The sequence below is a fragment of the Polypterus senegalus genome, chromosome 8, assembly GCF_016835505.1.
Source record: "Polypterus senegalus isolate Bchr_013 chromosome 8, ASM1683550v1, whole genome shotgun sequence".
NCBI classification, from domain to species: Eukaryota; Metazoa; Chordata; class Cladistia; order Polypteriformes; family Polypteridae; genus Polypterus; species Polypterus senegalus.
The window spans coordinates 157,037,148-157,057,039 of record NC_053161.1 but is presented as its reverse complement, the minus strand read 5'-3'; the positions used below and the strand labels follow the sequence as shown (position 1 = coordinate 157,057,039).

At 41.8% G+C, this 19,892-nt stretch overlaps 1 protein-coding gene across 1 annotated transcript in view; it reads left to right on the top strand.

The window, feature by feature from the left end:
- LOC120533203 (zona pellucida sperm-binding protein 3-like) overlaps positions 1-11,105 on the top strand; it is a 45,004-nt gene extending 33,899 nt beyond the window's left edge. The window contains exon 9 of the mRNA XM_039759960.1: positions 10,974-11,105. Coding sequence (XP_039615894.1) covers positions 10,974-11,089 — 116 coding nt within the window. The 3' untranslated portion in view covers positions 11,090-11,105. The remainder of the gene's footprint in view (positions 1-10,973) is intronic.
- Positions 11,106-19,892: the final 8,787 nt, after the last annotated feature.

Here is a 19,892-nt window from a genome sequence, read left to right as displayed (position 1 = left end):
CTAGTTTGAAGGGAGGTTTGAACAGAATGCGGTCTCTTCAGTCCAAGTGAGTGCAATAGGAACTCCCAGTGGCTAAGGGGCCTCTACCAACAATCCTCTTGCTGCTTTTGAGATTCCCATTGTTTCAGATTTATTTATAGTGGATGCAGAAAGTAGTCAGACATAAGTTTCTGCAAACTTTAGCCTACACTCAGTAACTCAAAATGGAAACATGTTTTCAAAAAAGTTTGAAAATGTATTAAAAATCAAAAGCTAAAAATGTAATTTATATAATTTCATATCCACAATTCAGTACTTTGTATAAACCTCATCAGCCAGCATTACAGATGTGAGCCTCCTTGGGTGAATCTCCACAAGCTTTGTACGCCAAGATTTGTGCAATTTATCCCATTCTTCCTGGCAGATCCTCTTAAACTTCATTAGATTGGATGGAAATCATCTGTAAACTGCCATCTTCAGGTCTCTCCATAGATGTTCTATGGGGCTGAAGCCTGGGCTTTGGTTGGGCCTCACAAGGACATTCAGACTTGTCCCAAAGTCACTCTAGTGTTGTCTGAGCTGTATGTTCTCTGTAATGTTTGAAGGTGAACCATCGCTCCAGCTTGAGGTCACGTGCACTCTGGAGGAGGTTTTCTTTAAGGATTTCTCTGTATTTGTCTGCATTCATCCTCCCCTTAATTCTGACCACGTTTCCTGTCCTTGACACTGAGAAGCATGTCTACAGCATGACGCTGCCACTGTCACACTTCACCTTTGACATTCTATTAGAATGAGATGACCAGTGCCAGGTGTTTAGACATAGACAGACATAGACTTCTGAAGCTCAGAGTGAATGTTGTGTTGATGGTCATCTCCCTGACCAAGACATTTCTTGCCTGGTTACTCAGGGTGTGTCTTAGCTCAGCAAAATGTATTGTGGGAAAGCTTGCTATAGACACAGTCTTGTCAGGCATAAACAAGGACTTTTGTGATGAGATGCTCTGGAATGATGTTCACTTGCTGCTAGATGTGAGCCACAGACTGCAGCCACATGGAAGACTGGGCCCAAGCAGAAAGGACCGAAGGCACCTGGAAGCAGAGGGGCTATCCTAACTTGGCATTGACTTCTACCCAGTCATTACATCCCCACCAGATGGTTAATCGCCGAAGCTATGGGTCTCAGCCTCCACCACCAATTCGTCCTCGCCTCTCCTCAGAACAACATCTACTGCCACTCCCTTCTTTGGCCCCTCCTATGCAAGCCCAGGCTCCTAAAGTTGCTGATGCCACTGCTTGGGGCACATGGACTGATGCCACAGGTAGATTGTACTATCGTAGGAACTCCACAGCTGGGATCGAGTAGGACATCTCGCTTTGGAGTGCTGCCTCTCGCCACCACAGTCCATGGACCTTGGTCTGACCCAGGTACACAGTTCTCAAGTTTCCTGCAAGCTCTTGAAGAAAAAAAAAATTATCTCAAGTTGGCTGTACGCGAAGTCCCAGCTCTGTTGGACATTGCAAGTGACCTCTGTGTACTTTGCCATGACTTGCTTCTGTAAGCCCCTTACACAAACACAGAGCGGGTGAACAAACACTGTGTCCATGGGACCAATTAAACTTATGAGAGTCTCTCTGAAATTTAAAGGGCGGAGCTTCAAGGTTTGGACCACTGATAAGTTCTTGCAGGCAGAGATTGGTTGTCTGTCGCCAAGGCAACCGCAGGTTCATGGCATCACAGAGGCAACTACAAGTTCTCAGCCTCGCTGTGTAATGTAGCTGTTGCCTGATAGGTAATATGGGAAGCATTCTAACCTGGCCACTGACCCTATTCCTTAACTACTTCTTTGTTGTGTCTGTGTGTATTGAATTGGTGGCTCCCATTTGAAAAAATACCTTTCACTGTTCCTGTTTTGATTGGAATAAAGTTGGTTTCCTTGAAGCCTTGGGGCTCGGCGTGTTCTCTCAGATGCAAGATGGTAACTCACGTGTCACTATATATACATATATATATATATATATATACACTGCTCAAAAAAATTAAAGGAACACTTTGAAAACACATCAGATCTCAATGGGAAAAAAATCATGCTGGATATCTCTACTGATATGATACTGGGTAATGTGTTAGGAATGAAAGGATGCCATATCGTTTGATGGAAATGGAACTTGTCAACCTACAGAGGGCTGAATTCAAAGACACCCTGAAAATCAAAGTGAAAAAATGATGCGGCAGGCGAGTCCATTTTGCCAAAATTTCATTGCAGCAACTCAAAATCATACTCAGTAGTTTGTATGGCCCCCACATGCTTATATGCATGCCTGACAATGTCACTTCTAATGAGACGACAGATGGTGTCCTGGGGGATCTCCTCCCAGATCTGGACCAGAGCATCACTGAGCTCCTGGACAGTCTGAGGTGCAACCTGGCGGGGTCGACTGGACCAAAAACTTAATGTCCCAGTGTCAATTGGATTTAGGTCAGGCTAGCATGGGGGCCAGTCTATAGTATCAATTCCTTCATCCTCCAGGAACTGCCTGCATACTCTCGCCACATGAGGCCGGGCATTGTCATGTACCAGGAGGAACCCAGGACCCACTGCACCAGCATAGGGTCTGACAATGGGTCCCATGATTTCATTCCAATACCTAATGGCAGCCAGGGTGCCATTGTCTAGCCTGTAGAGATCTGTGTCTCCCTCCATGGATATGCCTCCCCAGACCATCACTGACCCACCACAAAACCGGTTATGCTGAACGATGTTACAGGCAGTATAACGTTCTCCATGGCTTTTCCAGACCCTTTCATGTCTGTCACATGTGCTCAGGTTGAACCTGCTTTCATTTGTGAAAAACACAGGGTGCCAGTGGTGGACCTGTCAATTCTGTCAATTCTTCTATGGCAAATGCCAATCAAGCCCCACGGTGACAGACAGTTAGCACAGGGCCCACTAGATGATGTTGGGCCCTCAGGCCACCCTCATGAAGTCTGTTTCTGAATGTTTGGTCAGAGACATTCACACCAGTGGCCTGCTGGAGGTAATTCTGTAGGGCTCTGGCAATGCTCATCTTGTTCCTCCTTGCCCAAAGTAGCAGATACCGGTCTGCTGATGGATTATGGACCTTCTATAGCTTTGTCCAACTCAACTAGAGTAACTGCCTGTCTCCTGGAATCTCCTCCATGCCCTTAAGATTGTACTGAGCGACACAGCAAACCTTCTGGCAATGGCACGCATTGATGTGCTATCCTGGAGAAGTTGGACTGCCTGTGCAATCTCTGTATGGTCCAGGTATCTCCTCATGCTACCAGTAGTGACACTGACTGTAGCCAAATGCAAAACTAGTGAAGAAACAGAATAGATGAGGAGGGAAAACTGTCAGTGGCCTCCACCTGTTAAACCATTCCTGTTTTGAGGGTTGTCTCATTGTTGCCCCTCTAGTGCACCTGTTTTTAATTTCATTAACACCAAAGCAGCTGAAACTGATTAACAACCCTCTCTGCTACTTAACTGACCAGATCAACAGCCCAGAAGTTTCATTGACTTGATGCTATATTCTAATTAAAAAGTGTTCCTTTATTTTTTGAGCAGTATATATATATATATATATATATATATATATATATATATATATATATATATATATATATACACACACATACTGTACATATCTATCTATCTATCTATTGTGATAAATGGCCAGGAACCCTGCCCCGCTGGGATGCCTGGAGGAAGGACCGACCGGGGGAGCGGCACTATTCTCCCCTGGGCGCCTGGACGGTCCTTGAACCTTGGAGGACACCACTTCCGGTACACCAAGAAGTGCTGATGGACCAGGGATGGTGTATGCCCGGAGTGCGTCCAGGTGCAAGGGCAGCACTTCTTCCACACTGGGGAGTGCTGTCGGAAGGTCATCATCGTGCACCTGGATCACATCTGGGGCAAGATAAAAGGGGCTGCCTCACTCCAACTGGGGAACCGGAGTCGGTTGGAAGAGGATGGATCTTGCGAGAGAGGAGTGGAGGCGGCCAAAAGGAGCAAGGACTGAGCAAATATTGTAAATAGTGTAAATAAAATGTGTGTGTGTTTTGAACATATGGAGTCATGTCTGTCAGTGGCCAGGCTATCTTTTACACTATCTATCCAGTTATTCCACATTCTCTCAAGGTCCTCATCATAGTGTCAATGTGCATCTTGGCCTGTTCAATACCAGACCCAAAGGACAAATCCTGGCTAAAATGTATTATACCCTTTCCACCATGCTGCCCAATCTGATGTCAGCTTCCCATTTCTACTGTGATCTAAACCTCCAGTCTGTGATATCCACAGCTCCTTTACTCTTCCCATAACTTGCTCTATAGATGTGAAAAGAACGGGTGCATCTGCCACCCAACTTTTATACTACACCTGTCTCTAAATGCCCAATCCTCTGCCAACTTACCCAGTTCCCCATTCTACTAAAACACACACCATAATGTCCGCACCCCCACCTCCGCAATCTTCCAATAATGTGCTCTTCTGTCTGCCCTATAACACATATACAGCATGAGTCCAATCCTTTTTTTTCTGCCCAGTCCTTGGCCACTGTATTCTACATCATACTATCACTAGTCCTTTAATTTTTCATAAGTCTTGCATCCCAGTTTATCATTTAGCACACCCACAGAGTCATTCCCACTCTACTTTTATTCTACACCTGCTGCCGGTATACCCAGTCCATTACTGGTTTCCCACATCCTAAAACATCACTCACCTCCCAACTACCCAGTAGGGCCCCTTGAACCCTCAGTCCAATGACATAAGTACATCTTAGTCCTCATAGATTACACTACCCATTACCTGAGGCTATCCCATTGAGAACAGCCACTTCCAAGAATATCGCATGGGAACTGTTAAGGGTCTTCGTGTGAGCCGGTATCATCAAAGAAGTCCTCCTAGACCAGGGGATGCTGTTCACCACAGAGACATTCAGGGAAGTTGCCAAATTACCCAATATCAAACACTTAAAAATGCAGCATACCATTCTCAAACTGACGGACTCATGGAGCGAGTTACTCAAACCCTAAAACAAATGCTGTGCAATGTGGTCAGCAAGAATGAGAGAAAACTGGGACTGGTTACTCCCCCTTGTCCTTTTTGCCTATCAGGAGATAACCAAGGCCTGTACTGGGTTTTCCCCTTTTTAGTTACTCTATGGACAACAACCCCGGTGCATACTGAACATCTTAATGGAATGATGGGAAGAAGAGGCCCTTTTGTCTACAAATATTCTACAGGATAATCGCACAATTACACAATAGATTAAAAAAAAATGAACCAATACTAAAAGCAAAAATGGAAAAGGCACAAACATCACAGGCCTGCTGTTATGATCGTAGCACAGCTCATCAGGAGTTCAGACCTGGAGACCACATCTTAGTCCTCATTCCCACCTCTCAGTCTAAATTGCTGGCTCATTGGCAGGGCCCATACAAACTAAAGGAGAATAAAGGGCTATTTGACTGTTTGGTTAAGCAGCCTAATCACTGGCCGAGCAAGCAGGTTTATCATGTGAATTTGCTGAAACCGTCAAAGGAAAGTGACGCCAACCCTTACTTAATCTGGCCAGCCCCACTCCTTTTTCACTTATAAAAAAAAAACTTAACTTCAGACCTAATTTGAGCCCTGAATAGAAATGGGAGCTGGAATCAGTGATCCTGTCCATCATGGAGGTGGTGAGTAAGAAACCAGATCAGACTTCTCTGGTAGCTCACAACATTATAACTAAACCTGCAGGGGTCATTGTCAAGGAATGCCCTATCGACTCCCAGAGACAAAATGAGCTGACGTGGAGCTGGAAATTAAGAGAATGATGGACCTAGGTGTAACTGAAAAGAGTCATATCATAGTCCTTGGTCCAGTCCAATTGTCCTGGTCCCTAAGAACAATGGGAGTTAGAGGTTCTGTGTATTTATTGTGAATGACACTTATTTTGTTTCAGTGTGATTATTTTTCATGAAGAAAATCATCATTTAATGAGTTTTTCTCTGGTGTAGGGCTGCACATTTGTCTGGAGATCAGTCCACTACATGTACGCGTATATTATTACACATATATATACATATATATATATACATATATATATATATATATATATATATATATATATATATATATATATATATATATATATATATATATATATATATATATATATGGAATATTAAAATGTAAAAGTATGGGGTTACTGCAACAGCGCAAACTCACACATTACAATACATTTAAGCTGGCTTATAGGTAGTCTAGACAGGCACAGCACTCAGCCATTAAGCTCATTAAAGTCAAATAAACATGGAATCTCCACATTGGGAAGGCACTACTGCTGAACAATGCGCCAAAGTGAGATTTCATTGGACAGACATATTGAAACCTGTTGAAATTCACCGAAGGATATATTTATATTTTCTTCTAGGATGAATCTTAAAAAACAACAGGAACTACTTATGCACATTTATATTAAGTAAACTATGCAGAGGCACCTGGGCATTCTTGTGGCCTTTGCACTCTTGTACATTTTTTGTTCTTGTTCCCTTTTATCATAAGCCCTGTAGTTTTCTTTCTTTTTTTTTTTTTTCTGTCCTCCCAGGCCATCACAGCATTAGACTTATCATTAGAGACATATTATTCTTAATTAGCTTTTTAAGTGAATCCTGGCAGGGATGTCTTATTAGTTGAATGGTTTCTAGCCCCTGATAAGATATTGAACTTGAGGTTGTTTACCTTGACCAATGTCGAGATATTCTTGCTTTGTATTTGTGCTTATCTGTACCGAGTGAATGTTGAATATGTATTGTGCACCAATTTTAAAAGAACCTGAGAAGTTGAAGTGTGCGTTTCCATTTTTACAACACTACTGATTCACTATTACATAAATAGGCAAAAAAAATATTATTAACCATGGAGCAGGCACAGCCACTGTTGGACTCAAAGCAATATTTATCATCGTCTTTGCATTGTTTGAACCAATTCGACTAAAAGTGTGCCTGCTCTTCACGTGGTGTTCTCAGTTGCCTTTCACTACTTTTTTACAGAGCGGATTACTTTAGGACCTTTTATGTTTAACCAATAAGACATAAACTCAATCTAAAATGAAGGATGATTGTCCTGTCTGCACTTTGCAAGGCTAATATTGGAGATGATTTGATTTTACCATAACAGATCCTTAGAGATGCCTGCGTCACTCCAAACGTTATGAAATTCATTTGATGCAATTAAAACCATAATCCATAATGATAATTATATCAAATAGAAGCTAAATAAAAATTCCATGAAGACTTTTTAGTAGCGCCATATTACAGCAAAGCACTTGACTACGTTAAACTTAATTACATGTGTCAATTCATTTATTTGCACAAGCCTGCCATGTTAGTCTGCAGTGTATCCACACGCCCACAAATCTCCTAAGTGAAACTTCTTCAAGACATCATACTTAACATATTAAATTTAGTTCACTTTATTCTTCTCTTAGGCAAAGCAAATACGTTTGGTTTTAATTAACAAGAGATTTAAAACTCAATTGCTTGACCCATAATCTACATAAAAACTGTCAAGTCACTGCCTGAGATGATCTTACGTTTCAGCGGCTGTTTTAAAAATTTGTGACTCTAATTTTATAATCTTCTATGCCTAATTAACCTCAGTATTTCATGCGTCTTGTTCATTTCAAACGCGATTGGTGACTGATTGGCGATCTTTTTCTCCGCACGTGTTATTAACATTAAGCAGTCGAACGCCTTCATTCGTGTATAAAAGGACTAAGCTGCGCCTCGAACTTCAGTGCACTTTACTGATTTCCTTCTTTTGTTGTTTCAAAATGTGGTGTAAGGGTCAGATAGCCGTAGTGTTGCTGCTCTTTTTCCTCTGCGATGCTTTTGCTCAGCCCCGTTTCAAAGGACGGAAGCTTAACGCAAAGCAGCAGAAGCCCGCGGTCATGCATTATGTTGAGCCGAGAGTTGGCGCTCCGCAGACCGTAACCGCTCAGTGCACCGACAGTGAGGTGATCGTCACCATCAGTCCGGACTTGCTGGGCATCCAAAAGCCGGTGCAGCCTTCTGATCTTTCCATGGGTGGGTGTGGAGTCACCAGCTCGGCTGGTGCTCAGCCCTTTGTGATTGAAGCGCCTCTGCAGGGCTGTGGGAGCACCGTGGAGGTGAGTTGCTGCAGCGCTCTCGCACTCTTCTCTAATCTACAATGTCTCAAGGTAACCGTTCCTGAAAGCTTTTGTAGTACTTGGCCCGGGCATGTGGTTTGTTATCTTTACTGTTTTGGCGGTGAAGTCCCAATCGATGAGACCCGCATTAACGAAATCTGTCTCCACTGTCCATTACGTGTGATAAAATGCAGTCTGAACAACAATGATGCATTTGTGTGCAGATCCTTCATCGGTGGTATAGTGCCCACTCGTGACCTGTATGTGGGCACATGTGCCTGGTTAAGGAGCGCGGAGGACGGTTGAAATCTTACTTGTGCAGGACGGCGAATAGTCCCTCAACTCTGAACGTGAAACGCAGCCCTTAAGGCTGAATTTCGGCGGTGTTTAAACCCCGAGTTTAAAGTGAACATGGTGATTAAAGGTTTGAATTTGAGGCACTAGTTACATTAGATTGGAGTTGATAACCATTCAGTCTAGACCTCTAAGCTTTAAAGACTTGTTCAGCAGGACCCTTTATGAATTTTAGAGGGGGGTGTGGCGTTTAAGAGTTTAGAGGGCAAAAAAGCCAAAATGTAGGCTAAAGGATCCAGTTGAGACAGTTTATAGGGTGGCCACCTATTGGACTCCACAGGTCCCCATTCTTTGAGGTCTGGTCAAAATGCCATTTGGAATAGAATGACTATAGCAACCAAGTATTGCCGTCTGGACAGGTGGTGCTTGGAGGCTTTTCTATTTCTTTAGTAAAATTTAATCGACTGAATAGTTCAGCTAGAGCCAAACTGCATTTTTCACAAGTTAATACCTGTGTGGAATTTAAATGGCATTGTCAAAAGGGAATAAACCACTTTCTGAACTGTCCTGTATGCAATAATACACAAAAATCTACCTAACAATTAAAACTCAGGATGTATTTGGTTGTCTAACGACTATCTTGAATGGCTAATATGGTAAGTAGACCTGGCCCACAGTTTGTACCCATTTTAAAGCATTTTTTTAATTGACTGGCATGCTCCACTTCCTTCCCTAGAAGAGGACTCCAGCCGAATGGCCAACTATGAGCTGTTTGCAATTAGGATCCATGTTTAATCCAATATTGGTGTTCCACAGAAGAGTGTTCTAGATTAGCATTTGAGACACTATTACTACAACCAAGATGTCTATTGAAGCTTAGCAAATTCTTTACCAAGCCAAAGTATTGCTTCATTTTGAAATAACCGGATACTATTCCATGATTCCAGTCAGCTGAACAGTTTTTTAAATTGTTGCATCTTTTTAGATGCAGGGAGCTCTCATAGTGTACACCTTCACCCTTGACTACAATCCTTCTCCAATTGATGATCTTCCCATTGTAAGAACAAATCCAGCTGTTGTGCAGATCGAATGCCAGTACAACAGGTAAGACCTGCATTATAGATTCACTTCCTAAGTGAAGTTAATTCCATGTTTAACATGTACTCCAGGCCATTTGAATCAATGAAGATACAGCCAGCCATTGTGATTAGGATGGGTTCTTGCAAAGTTGCAAAGCCTGGCCCTATTGATCCTTTTTTTTTTTTTTCCCTCTAATGTCCTCTTTCCCCAGGCTACACAACGTAAGCAGCAATGCCTTAAACCCCACTTGGGTTCCTTACACCTCCACAATATCTGCTGAGGATATTCTGGGCTTCTCGCTTGTTATAATGAGCAGTAGGTGTACACATTTAAAAATCCTACTTCCCATTTGCACTGATGTGATCTGAACACCTTGTAACATTCCTGTCTGCAGGTGACTGGAGTGGGCCGAGTCCATCCAACACATTCTTCCTAGGAGACCTCATTAACCTTCAAGCGTCTGTGGACAGCACTAACCACGAGCCTCTCCGTGTCTTTGTGGACAGCTGTGTTGCCACTCCTGGGTCCAATGCATCTGCCCCGGCCTACACCTTCATTGGGAATAATGGGTGGGTGTGAGCAATAGTCTGACTAGATCTTAGTCTGGCAACACAATGCTATGGTCCCTCTTGTGTATTGCAGGTGTTTCTTGGACAGCCAACTGACAGGCTCCAATTCCCAGTTCATGTCCCCCAGAGTTGCCCAGTCTGTAATGCAGTTCCAGCTGGATGCCTTCAGGTTTTATGGCCTGACTACTAGTTCAGTAAGTCCTTTCCTCACATCTCCTTTGGAGGAATCCCATTGATGCTCTCAGGTGTAACTGTAGTCTCTTGCATGTCTACTTGCAGATCTTCATTTCCTGCCATCTGAAGGTGACCTTGGTGTCTGCTAATGTTGATCCTTTGAATAAGGATTGTTCATACAACTCTGCACTGAGCCAGTAAGTGACTGACTGGGAAGATGAGGGTGCACCTGTTCAGATGAGGTAGCAGGTTGTGATTGGTGGCTGTGCTTTCAGGTGGAGCTCAGTGGATGGGGACAATGCTGTCTGTAGCTGCTGTGACACAAGCTGTGCCAACCCCCCTCCCTTCAAGAGGGGCTCTGGTGCCCCTAAACACAGACCCAGGAGAGCAAGTAAGTGACCTCACCAGCAGACTTCTGTAGTGTCCAGCCTGGGATAGACAAGCTGTAATTGTATTTCTCAGGTGAAGTGAGTGCACCAGCTGGATGGAAGGAGACCATTTCTGTTGGCCCTCTTTTTCTGGAGCAGGTCTCTCCTTTGTCTTCATCACAGTCCCTGTCTGGCCAGCAAGATAAAGGCTCTGCAGGTAACTTAAATTAAATGTAAGCCTTGTTAAGGACTGCAATTTATACTCTGATTTTTAAAAAAAAAAAAAAAAACTTCCACTTCATTCCTAATTTTTTTTTCCTCACAGGCTCCCAATTCCAAGATACTGTCCTTGGTGCTGTTGTAGGTGTTCTGGCTGTCTCGTGTGTGGCTGTACTGTTCTTTGCCTACAGAAAAAAGGACATTGTTAACACTAAGCAATAAAATTTTTTTAAAAGTACACAGCTTTGTTGGAAGTATTTTTCAGGGGGTATTGTACCAGCACCTGTTTAATAGTGTATTCTGGTCTTGAATGATCTTGTATAGATGGTATCATAGAACAATCTCATACTTATAATCCTAGGCAAATCTGAGTATTAAGGAACCTGTAATCCCATTCCCAACTAGCTTTGCTAGAAATGAAGCAAACAAATGTGCCTACTACACTAGGCAATAGTCTCCACCCTCTCCAAATTTAATGGAAGATCTCAAATGGCTCTTAATCTCTGGTACCCCCATCTGTTCAGACATCAAAGCAGCTATTAATTGAAATGGCACAATCTAGACCTGTGGTCCCCAAATGTTTTTTTTTTGTTTTTTTTATTCTGTTCTCACCAATGCAAACCCCCACCCGTGATGCCATGTGCCATGCTATTTATACAGCTCTGCTTTTTGTCTGCATTCAGACAAGCCCAGCAGTGATTTGCCAAAAGAAATTGGTTTTCTATCAGGATCACTAAGTAGTTGACTAAATTCCTAGAAATTGAATTGGTTATATGGGGTGTGGGTGTAAATGAACAAATGTCTACATTCATGGACACCCCTACCTATGACAAACTGGGGGGAGGAGGGAAACCGTTCATCTGTTTGGCTAGGAGCCAAATTGAAGATGACTGGACCAAATTCCTGGGTGTCCAGGATGAATTTTCAATCCCAGCCAAAATGTTTAGATCAAGAAGTATAAGCTGAAGAGTGACCTTTGTGGACTGAATTCAAGATCTTAAACTGGGTTACTCAGTTTTGAAAACAAGAGTTTGTGGGTTTTTTTTTGTATACGGTGGTGTGAAACTATTTGCACCCTTCCTGATTTCTTATTCTTTTGCATGTTTGTCACAATGTTTCTGCTCAAACACATTTAACCATTAGTCAAATATAACACGTAAACACAAAATGCAGTTTTTAAATGATGGTTTTTATTTGGGGAGGGAAAAATCCAAACCTACATGGCTCTGTGTGAAAAAGTAAATGCCCCCTTGTTAAAAAATCTAACTGTGGTGTATCACACCTGAGTTCAATTTCTGTAGCCACCCCCAGGCCTGATTACTGACACACCGCATTGCTGCAGTAATCCAGGCCAAAGGAGCCCCAACTAAATATTGAGTGCTGTACTTGCTCATACTTTTCATGTTCATACCTTTCAGCTGGCCAACATTTCTAAAAATCCTTTTTTTGCATTGGTCTTAATTGATATTCTAATTTTCTGAGATACTGAATTTGGGACTTTCATTAGTTGTCGGTTATAATCATCAAAATTAAAAGAAATAAACATTTGAAATACATCAGTCTGTGTGTGTAATGAATGAATCTATTATACAAGTTTCACTTTTTGAATGGAATTACTGAAATAAATCAACTTTGTCATGATATTCTAATTTTATGACTGGCACCTGTAGATTGTCAAAAATACCAAATGTATCTATTTTAAAGAAAATCTACAACATAAAATGTGCAGAAAAGGGTGGGGGGGCCTGAACACTTTCTGTATCCACTGAATACTTTATGCTTTATAGTCTTTGGGAAATTTAAAATGTGTGCCAAAGCTGTCACACATGAAGGCAGGTGAACACAATAGCTTAGCGACAGCGCCCCCTCCTGCTTTGGAGTGGTATCAGTGGGCTTACCTGAGTCCCCCAGATGGTCCCAGGTCTCACATATGGGAGTATATATAGTGGTGTGAAAAACTATTTGCCCCCTTCCTGATTTCTTATTCTTTTGCATGTTTGTCACACAAAATGTTTCTGATCATCAAACACATTTAACCATTAGTCAAATATAACACAAGTAAACACAAAATGCAGTTTTTAAATGATGGTTTTGATTATTTAGGGAGAAAAAAAATCCAAGTCTGTGGGTTGACTCTAACTGTTCTCCCCATTAGTCGCTTCTGTCTATCCGAAATCTTTCTTGGTCTGCCACTTCGAGCCTTAACTTGAACTGAGCCTGTGGTCTTCCATTTCCTCAATATGTTCCTAACTGTGGAAACTGACAGCTTAAATCTCTAGGACAGCTTTCTGTATCCTTCCCCTAAACCATGATGGTGAACAATCTTGTCTTCAGGTCATTTGAGAGTTGTTTTGTGACCCCCATGTTGCTACTCTTCAGAGAAAATTAAAGGAGGAGGGAAACTTACAATTGACCCCCTTAAATACTCTTTCTCATTATAGGATTCACCTGCGTATGTAGGTCAGGGGTCACTGAGCTTGCCAAGCCAATTTGAGTTCCAATAATTAGTTCTAAAAGTTTTGGAATCAATAAAATGACAACGGTGACCAAATTTATGCACCTGCCTGATTTTCTTTGAACAATTATTGCACACTTTCTGTAAATCCAATAAACTTCATTTCACTTCTCAAATATCACTGTGTGTGTCTCCTATATGATATATTTAACTGATATTTTTTATCAAACTTTTGCATCCCACTGTATATATATAAACATAAAAATAGCCAACGGAATCTGAAGTTTTAAAGTTCACATTACAAGAAAGACTTGGGTGTCCAAGGGGACTATCTGCAGTACCAGAGAGTGTAAAGAAGTGTTTAAAAATATTAACTGAATGATGTGTGTATCCATAACACACACTTGAGAGGCCAATCTGGACTACTGAGTGCAGTTGTGCTTTCCTTGTTATAAAAGGCACAGAAAGCTACGAGTGAAGTCAACTCAACTGGTTAAAAGGGCAGCAGGCTGAAGAATCTGACTCAAATGTGCTCAGTGCTTTTTTTGGTGCATTTCTAAATATACTTTACTCTTTTCTATCTACAGAGTAAGAGAGATGGTGTCATATACAAAATGGAGGGACGTGTCCAGCTCTCCATGAGCTCCTAGAAATGGAATATAAATGTCAAGCTGACCTCAGAAGAGAAGAGTTATGACAAGTTCTATGCAACCTGCTGTGCACACTGGCGTTGCCACTTTAGAGTCTGCTGTGCTACTTGTCAGTTGATATTTTGGATTGTCCTGCACTGTGGAGTTTTATCTTTACAGCATATGGAAAGAACCAGAGAAAGAGCAGCAGCATTCTCATAGTGTGCCAATAAGCAGCTCAAGAAATAATTATTTACCAACTATATTATCCACTGCGGTGGGCTGGCGCCCTGCCCGGCGTTTGTTTCCTGCATTGCGCCCAGTGTTGGCCGGGATTGGTTCCAGCAGACCCCCTTGACCCTGTAGTTAGGATATAGCGGGTTGGATAATGGATGGATGGATGGAACTATGTTATCCAATCACAGTGAAGAAAACAACTTGTGTTCACTGTGATTGGCTGGTGTGTTTTGTACATGTGAGCGTCAGCTTGATAACACTCCCTCACCTGCTGATGAGCAAAGAAACTGTATACAGTTAGGTTCATAAATATTTGGACAGAGACAACTTTTTTCTAATTTTGGTTCTGTACATTACCACAATGAATTTTAAATGAAACAACTCAGATGCAGTTGAAGTGCAGACTTTCAAATTTAATTCAGTGGGGTGAACAAAACGATTGCATAAAAGCATTTGTTTTAACACAATCCCTTCATTTCAGGGGCTCAAAAGTAATTGGACAATTGACTCAAAGGCTATTTCATGGGCAGGTGTGTTCAAGTCCGTCGTTATGTCTTATCAGTTAAGCAGATAAAAGGCCTGGAGTTGATTTGAGGTGTGGTGATTGCATATGGAAGATTTTGCTATGAACAGACAACATGCAGTCAAAGGAGCTCTCCATGCAGGTGAAAGAAGCCATCCTTAAGCTGCAAAAACAGAAAAAACCCATCACAGAAATCACTACAATATTACGAATGGCAAAATCTACAGCTTGGTACATCCTGAGAAAGAAAGCAAGCCCTGGTGAACTCAGCAACACAAAAAGACGTGAACGTCCACGGAAGACAACAGTGGTGGATGATCGCAGAATCATTTCCACGGTGAAGAGAAACTGCTTCACAACAGCCAAATGAGTGAACAACACTCTCCAGGGGGTCGGCGTATCGATATCCAAGTCTACCATAAAGAGAAGACTGCATGAAAGTAAATACAGAGGGTGCACTGCAAGGTGCAAGCCACTCATAAGCCTCAAGAATAGAAAGGCTAGATTGGACTTTGCTAAAGAACATCTAAAAAAGCCAGCACAGTTCTGGAAAACATTCTTTGGACAGATGAAACCAAGATCAACCTCTACCAGAATGATGGCAAGAAAAAAGTAAGGAGAAGGCGTGGAACAGCTCATTATCCAAAGCATACCACATCATCTGTAAAACACGGTGGAGGCAGTGTGATGGCTTGAACGAGCATGGCTGCCAGTGGCACTGGGACACTCGTGTTTATTGATGATGTGACACAGGACAGAAGCAGCCAAATTAATTCTGAGGTTTTCAATGACATACTGTCTGCTCAAATCCAGCTAAATGCAGTCAAACTGATTGGGTGGTGTTTCATGATACAGATGGACAATGACCCAAAACATACAGCCAACGCAACCCAGGCGTGTATTAAAGCAAAAAAGTGGAAAATTCTTGAATGGCCAAGTCAGTCGCCTGACCTTAACCCAAGTGAGCATGCATTTCACTTGTTGAAGACTAAACTTCGGACAGAAAGGCCCACAAACACACAGCAACTGAAAGCCGCTGCAGTAAAGGCCTGGCAGAGCATTAAAAAGGAGGAAACCCAGCATCTGGTGATGTCCATGAGTTCAAGACTTCAGGCTGTCATTGCCAGCATAGGGTTTTCAACCAAATATTAGAAATGAACATTTTATTTCCAGTTATTTAATTTGTCCAATTACTTTTGAGCCCCTGAAATGAAGGGATTGTGTTAAAACAATACTTTAGTTGCCTCACATTTTTATGCAATCGTTTTGTTCAACCCACTGAATTAAAAGCTGAAAGTCTGCACTTCAATTGCATCTGAGTTGTTTCATTTAAAATTCATTGTGGTAATGTGCAGAACCAAAATTAAAAAAGAGTTGTCCCTATCCAAATATTTATGGACCTAACTGTATAAGCATTTCAATTTTAAAAATGAAATTCAAATAAAGAGCATGGCACCCACTATGGCTTCAAAGTGTAATTCTTATAGTGTGCTTCTAGCAAACTGGGCCGTTCACCAACTGCAAAGTGCCTCATACTCTCCCTTCCTGGACTGAGATTTAGATTCACAAAAACAAATCAACTTATTTTTATTACTAGATGTCGGCAATACTAATTACAATTTGAATTCAATAATAAATCACATATTCATCAGACCACTAGGACAGCATTTTTTCACTTAAGAAACACAGCAAAAATTAGACCTCTTATATCATTGAAAGATGCTGAGAAATTAATTCACGCTTTTGTTTTCAGTAGACTAGATTACTGTAACGCACTCCTCTCAGAACTACCCAAAAAAGACATAAATCATTTGCAACGAGTGCAGAATGCAGCTGCTAGAATCCTAACTAGGAAAAAAAAATCCGAACACATTTCTCCAGTTTTGATGTCACTACACTGGTTACCTGTGTCATTCAGGATTGACTTTAAAATACTGCTTATGGTTTATAAAGCCTTAAATAATCTCGCGCCATCTTATATATCGGAATGCCTGACACGTTATATTCCAAATCGTAACCTTAGATCTTCAAATGAGTGTCTTCTTATAATTCCAAAAGCTAAACTTAAAAGAAGTGGTGAGGCGGCCTTCTGCTGCTATGCACCTAAAATCTGGAATAGCCTGCCAATAGGAATTCGCCAGGCTGATACAGTAGAGCACTTTAAAAAACTGCTGAAAACACATTACTTTAACATGGCCTTTTTATAACTTCACTTTAACATAATACTGATACTCTGTATGTTCAATTCATCATAATAACTATTCACAGTGGCTCCAAAATCCGTACTGACCCCTAATCTCTCTTCTGTTTCTTTTTTCTGCGCCACTTCCACCTACTCAAAGCATCATGATGCTCCAACATTGATGGACTGAAAGCCAGAAGTCTACGTGACCATCATCATCAAGTCCTTCCATGAAAACCCTAAATCTAAAGAGGACTGTTTGACTTATGTTAGGTAGATTGCCCAGAGGGGACTGGGCGGTCTCTTGGTCTGGAATCCCTACAGATTTTATTTTTTTCTCCAGCCTTTGGAGTTTTTTTTTGTTTTTTCTGTCCACCCTGGCCATCGGACCTTACTCTTATTCTATGTTAATTAATGTTGACTTATGTTTATTTTTTATTGTGTCTTCTATTTTTCTATTCATTTTGTAAAGCACTTTGAGCTACATTCTTTTGTATGAATATGTGCTATATAAATAAATGTTGATTGGTTGGACAGCCAGTCGCTTTCATAGAACAAACCAAGTAGGATTTTATCCCACCAGTCTGGAGTCCATTCACACATCAAGACTGACCACAGTGCACTTGAGGGTTTGACATTTTCACATTATAGAACATCCTCTGGTCTTCTCTTAATAACATGCTGCTCTTAGCTACTACTGTAGGCCTTCATTATTAGTAAAAATATATAAAACTAGCCAACCCGCGGCATAATCGGGCCAGTTTTTTAATGATTTTTAAGCACCGGGAGAAAATTAACATTTGAAAAATCGGTAATGTAATAAATCAGCAAGAAAAGCAACATTGTAACCATGCACGGAACGAACCAACACACAATCATCCGTGACTGAAAACTGGCGGACCACCATCACTCATGTGCCCACCTCCAACTTGTCACTTGAGTCGTTGTCATCTTTGCACAGTCCAGATGCACCTGGACTTTCCGTGTTCCTGCAGGAGCATCTAAGAAGACGTACGTTTGTCGTGGATGCAAATTTCTGTATGTAGCGTGTAAAACAGTTTGCTATGGTGCACGCGGTCATGCGTCATAACCGAAAAGTTGGTTTTTAAAGACTGCTTACTTCATTGTGTTTAAACCTCAGTTGTAAAGGATTGTTTTAAGGATCCAATGAGATACCCCTCGCAAACCGTTTTACACACTGCATATGGCGATTCACCTCCGCGAGAAACATGCCTCTATGAACAGTCAAGGTGGCCTCTACAACAGACGAATATAAATGACTCCGTTTTTTCTGTGTCGTCACGTCCGAGTTGGTGGGCGTGGCTCTGCGAGTTGTCGTCGTATCCAATGGTCTTGGAGTTGGTGGGTGTGGCTCCTTCCTGCGTGCGCCATATGTGTCTTACTTGTCGGCTGCTTAGTGAATCCACGCCTCTTCCGGCATGCTTTCCATGGGTGTCTTGCCATAGTGAATTAGATATATATATAGATATAGATTATACAAAACTGTGGCACACCCACCGTGCTGAACCTCACAAAAGATTAGTAATTTGTGTTTTGCTACAAACGTGTGCTGAATGGAGGCAGAATGTGCTCCAGGCTCACATCATCCTAAGAGGAAACATTTAAAAAGTGCCCTTAAATGTCATGCTCACCTACAAATGAAGCTCTAACTCTGAATCTCAGTGTTTGTTAGAATGACTGGCCCCAGTCCATTCTTCAATAAAAAGAAAAGGTAAAACTCTAAAACTGGACTAGATACCACCATCAGACTTAAGGGGGTACCTACCTGCTCCATTATCCTGACTATAACCTGGGCCTCGATTTTAGAAATACACATTTTCAGAGCAGTCCAACGTGGCAGTGATCATAATTCTTTCAGCACTTTGTCAGAACTACAGATCCCAACAAATAAAAGGTGTTATTAAAATTGTGGTGCTGAAATCAGTTTAAAACATTATTATTAATACGGGTCATTCTCAAAGGATGTATCCTTTCAACAACCACAAATGCTGGGATTCTTATTTAACTGTTAACGCCAGCTTACCAGTACATGCTGTGTGTCAAATAACTAAAAAACTCAACTTCAACGCAACTCCAATGTGAAACAAAGTCATCTCTCATTTTAATAATACAAAGTGCTGCTTTTTGTTTTGTAAATTTGTAAAACCTTCTCAAACTGTCAAAAGATGTTTTTATTCATGTAAACAACGTTTTAGCACTTGAGCGGATTCTCTAACCACCACATCACATCTCCATAAACTAAACAGTGTTACACCGGACACATGTTCCATTCACTTGCATATTACCGTTATATACATATTCAGTCATCACGTATGCAGGGCTGGATTATATATGCTGGGGCTGGGGAACAACCGCAACAGTATTAAAAAAAAAAAAATCCTGTACACAAAGCAAAGCTTCAGAGTCATTTCGATTGCTGCATTTGCATTCGTCGGTGAGATTTAAAAAACAAACTGTTAAGTTCCCAGGGGGATGTTTGCTTGCTAGGTACCCGCTTTCTGTACAGCCGCCAAAACAGACGAACAGATCAGGGTCTTAATCCTCTGAACCCCGCGCCTCGCCACTGGAGTTTCTCCAAAACCATTCAGTTCTACACAAGAAAACAATCAGCCTGCATGTGTTAGCTGGATGTCTCTTGTGTAGAGCGAGACACGTAAAAACAGCCCAGAAACGCGAGCCCTCGATGCTCACAGACCGGTGGACCCGCTCCGACTTCGTGACCATCCGGGCACTAACTTGAGAAGACCCCGAAGCACAGTCTGTGTCTTTGGTGTCGTCGCCACCTCCTCGCGCGCAGGCTTTATTAAAAGTAGGCACGTGCTAAGTACCAGCCAGTTAATGCGATATCATCAGCCACTGTCAGCCTGTCGATTTGACAGTTCAACATCTTCCGTGTAGGCACGTGGTGTCCGCCCACTTCCCATTACGTCAAACTGATTGACATCGCGCACAGCCATACATACTCAAGCGTGTATCTG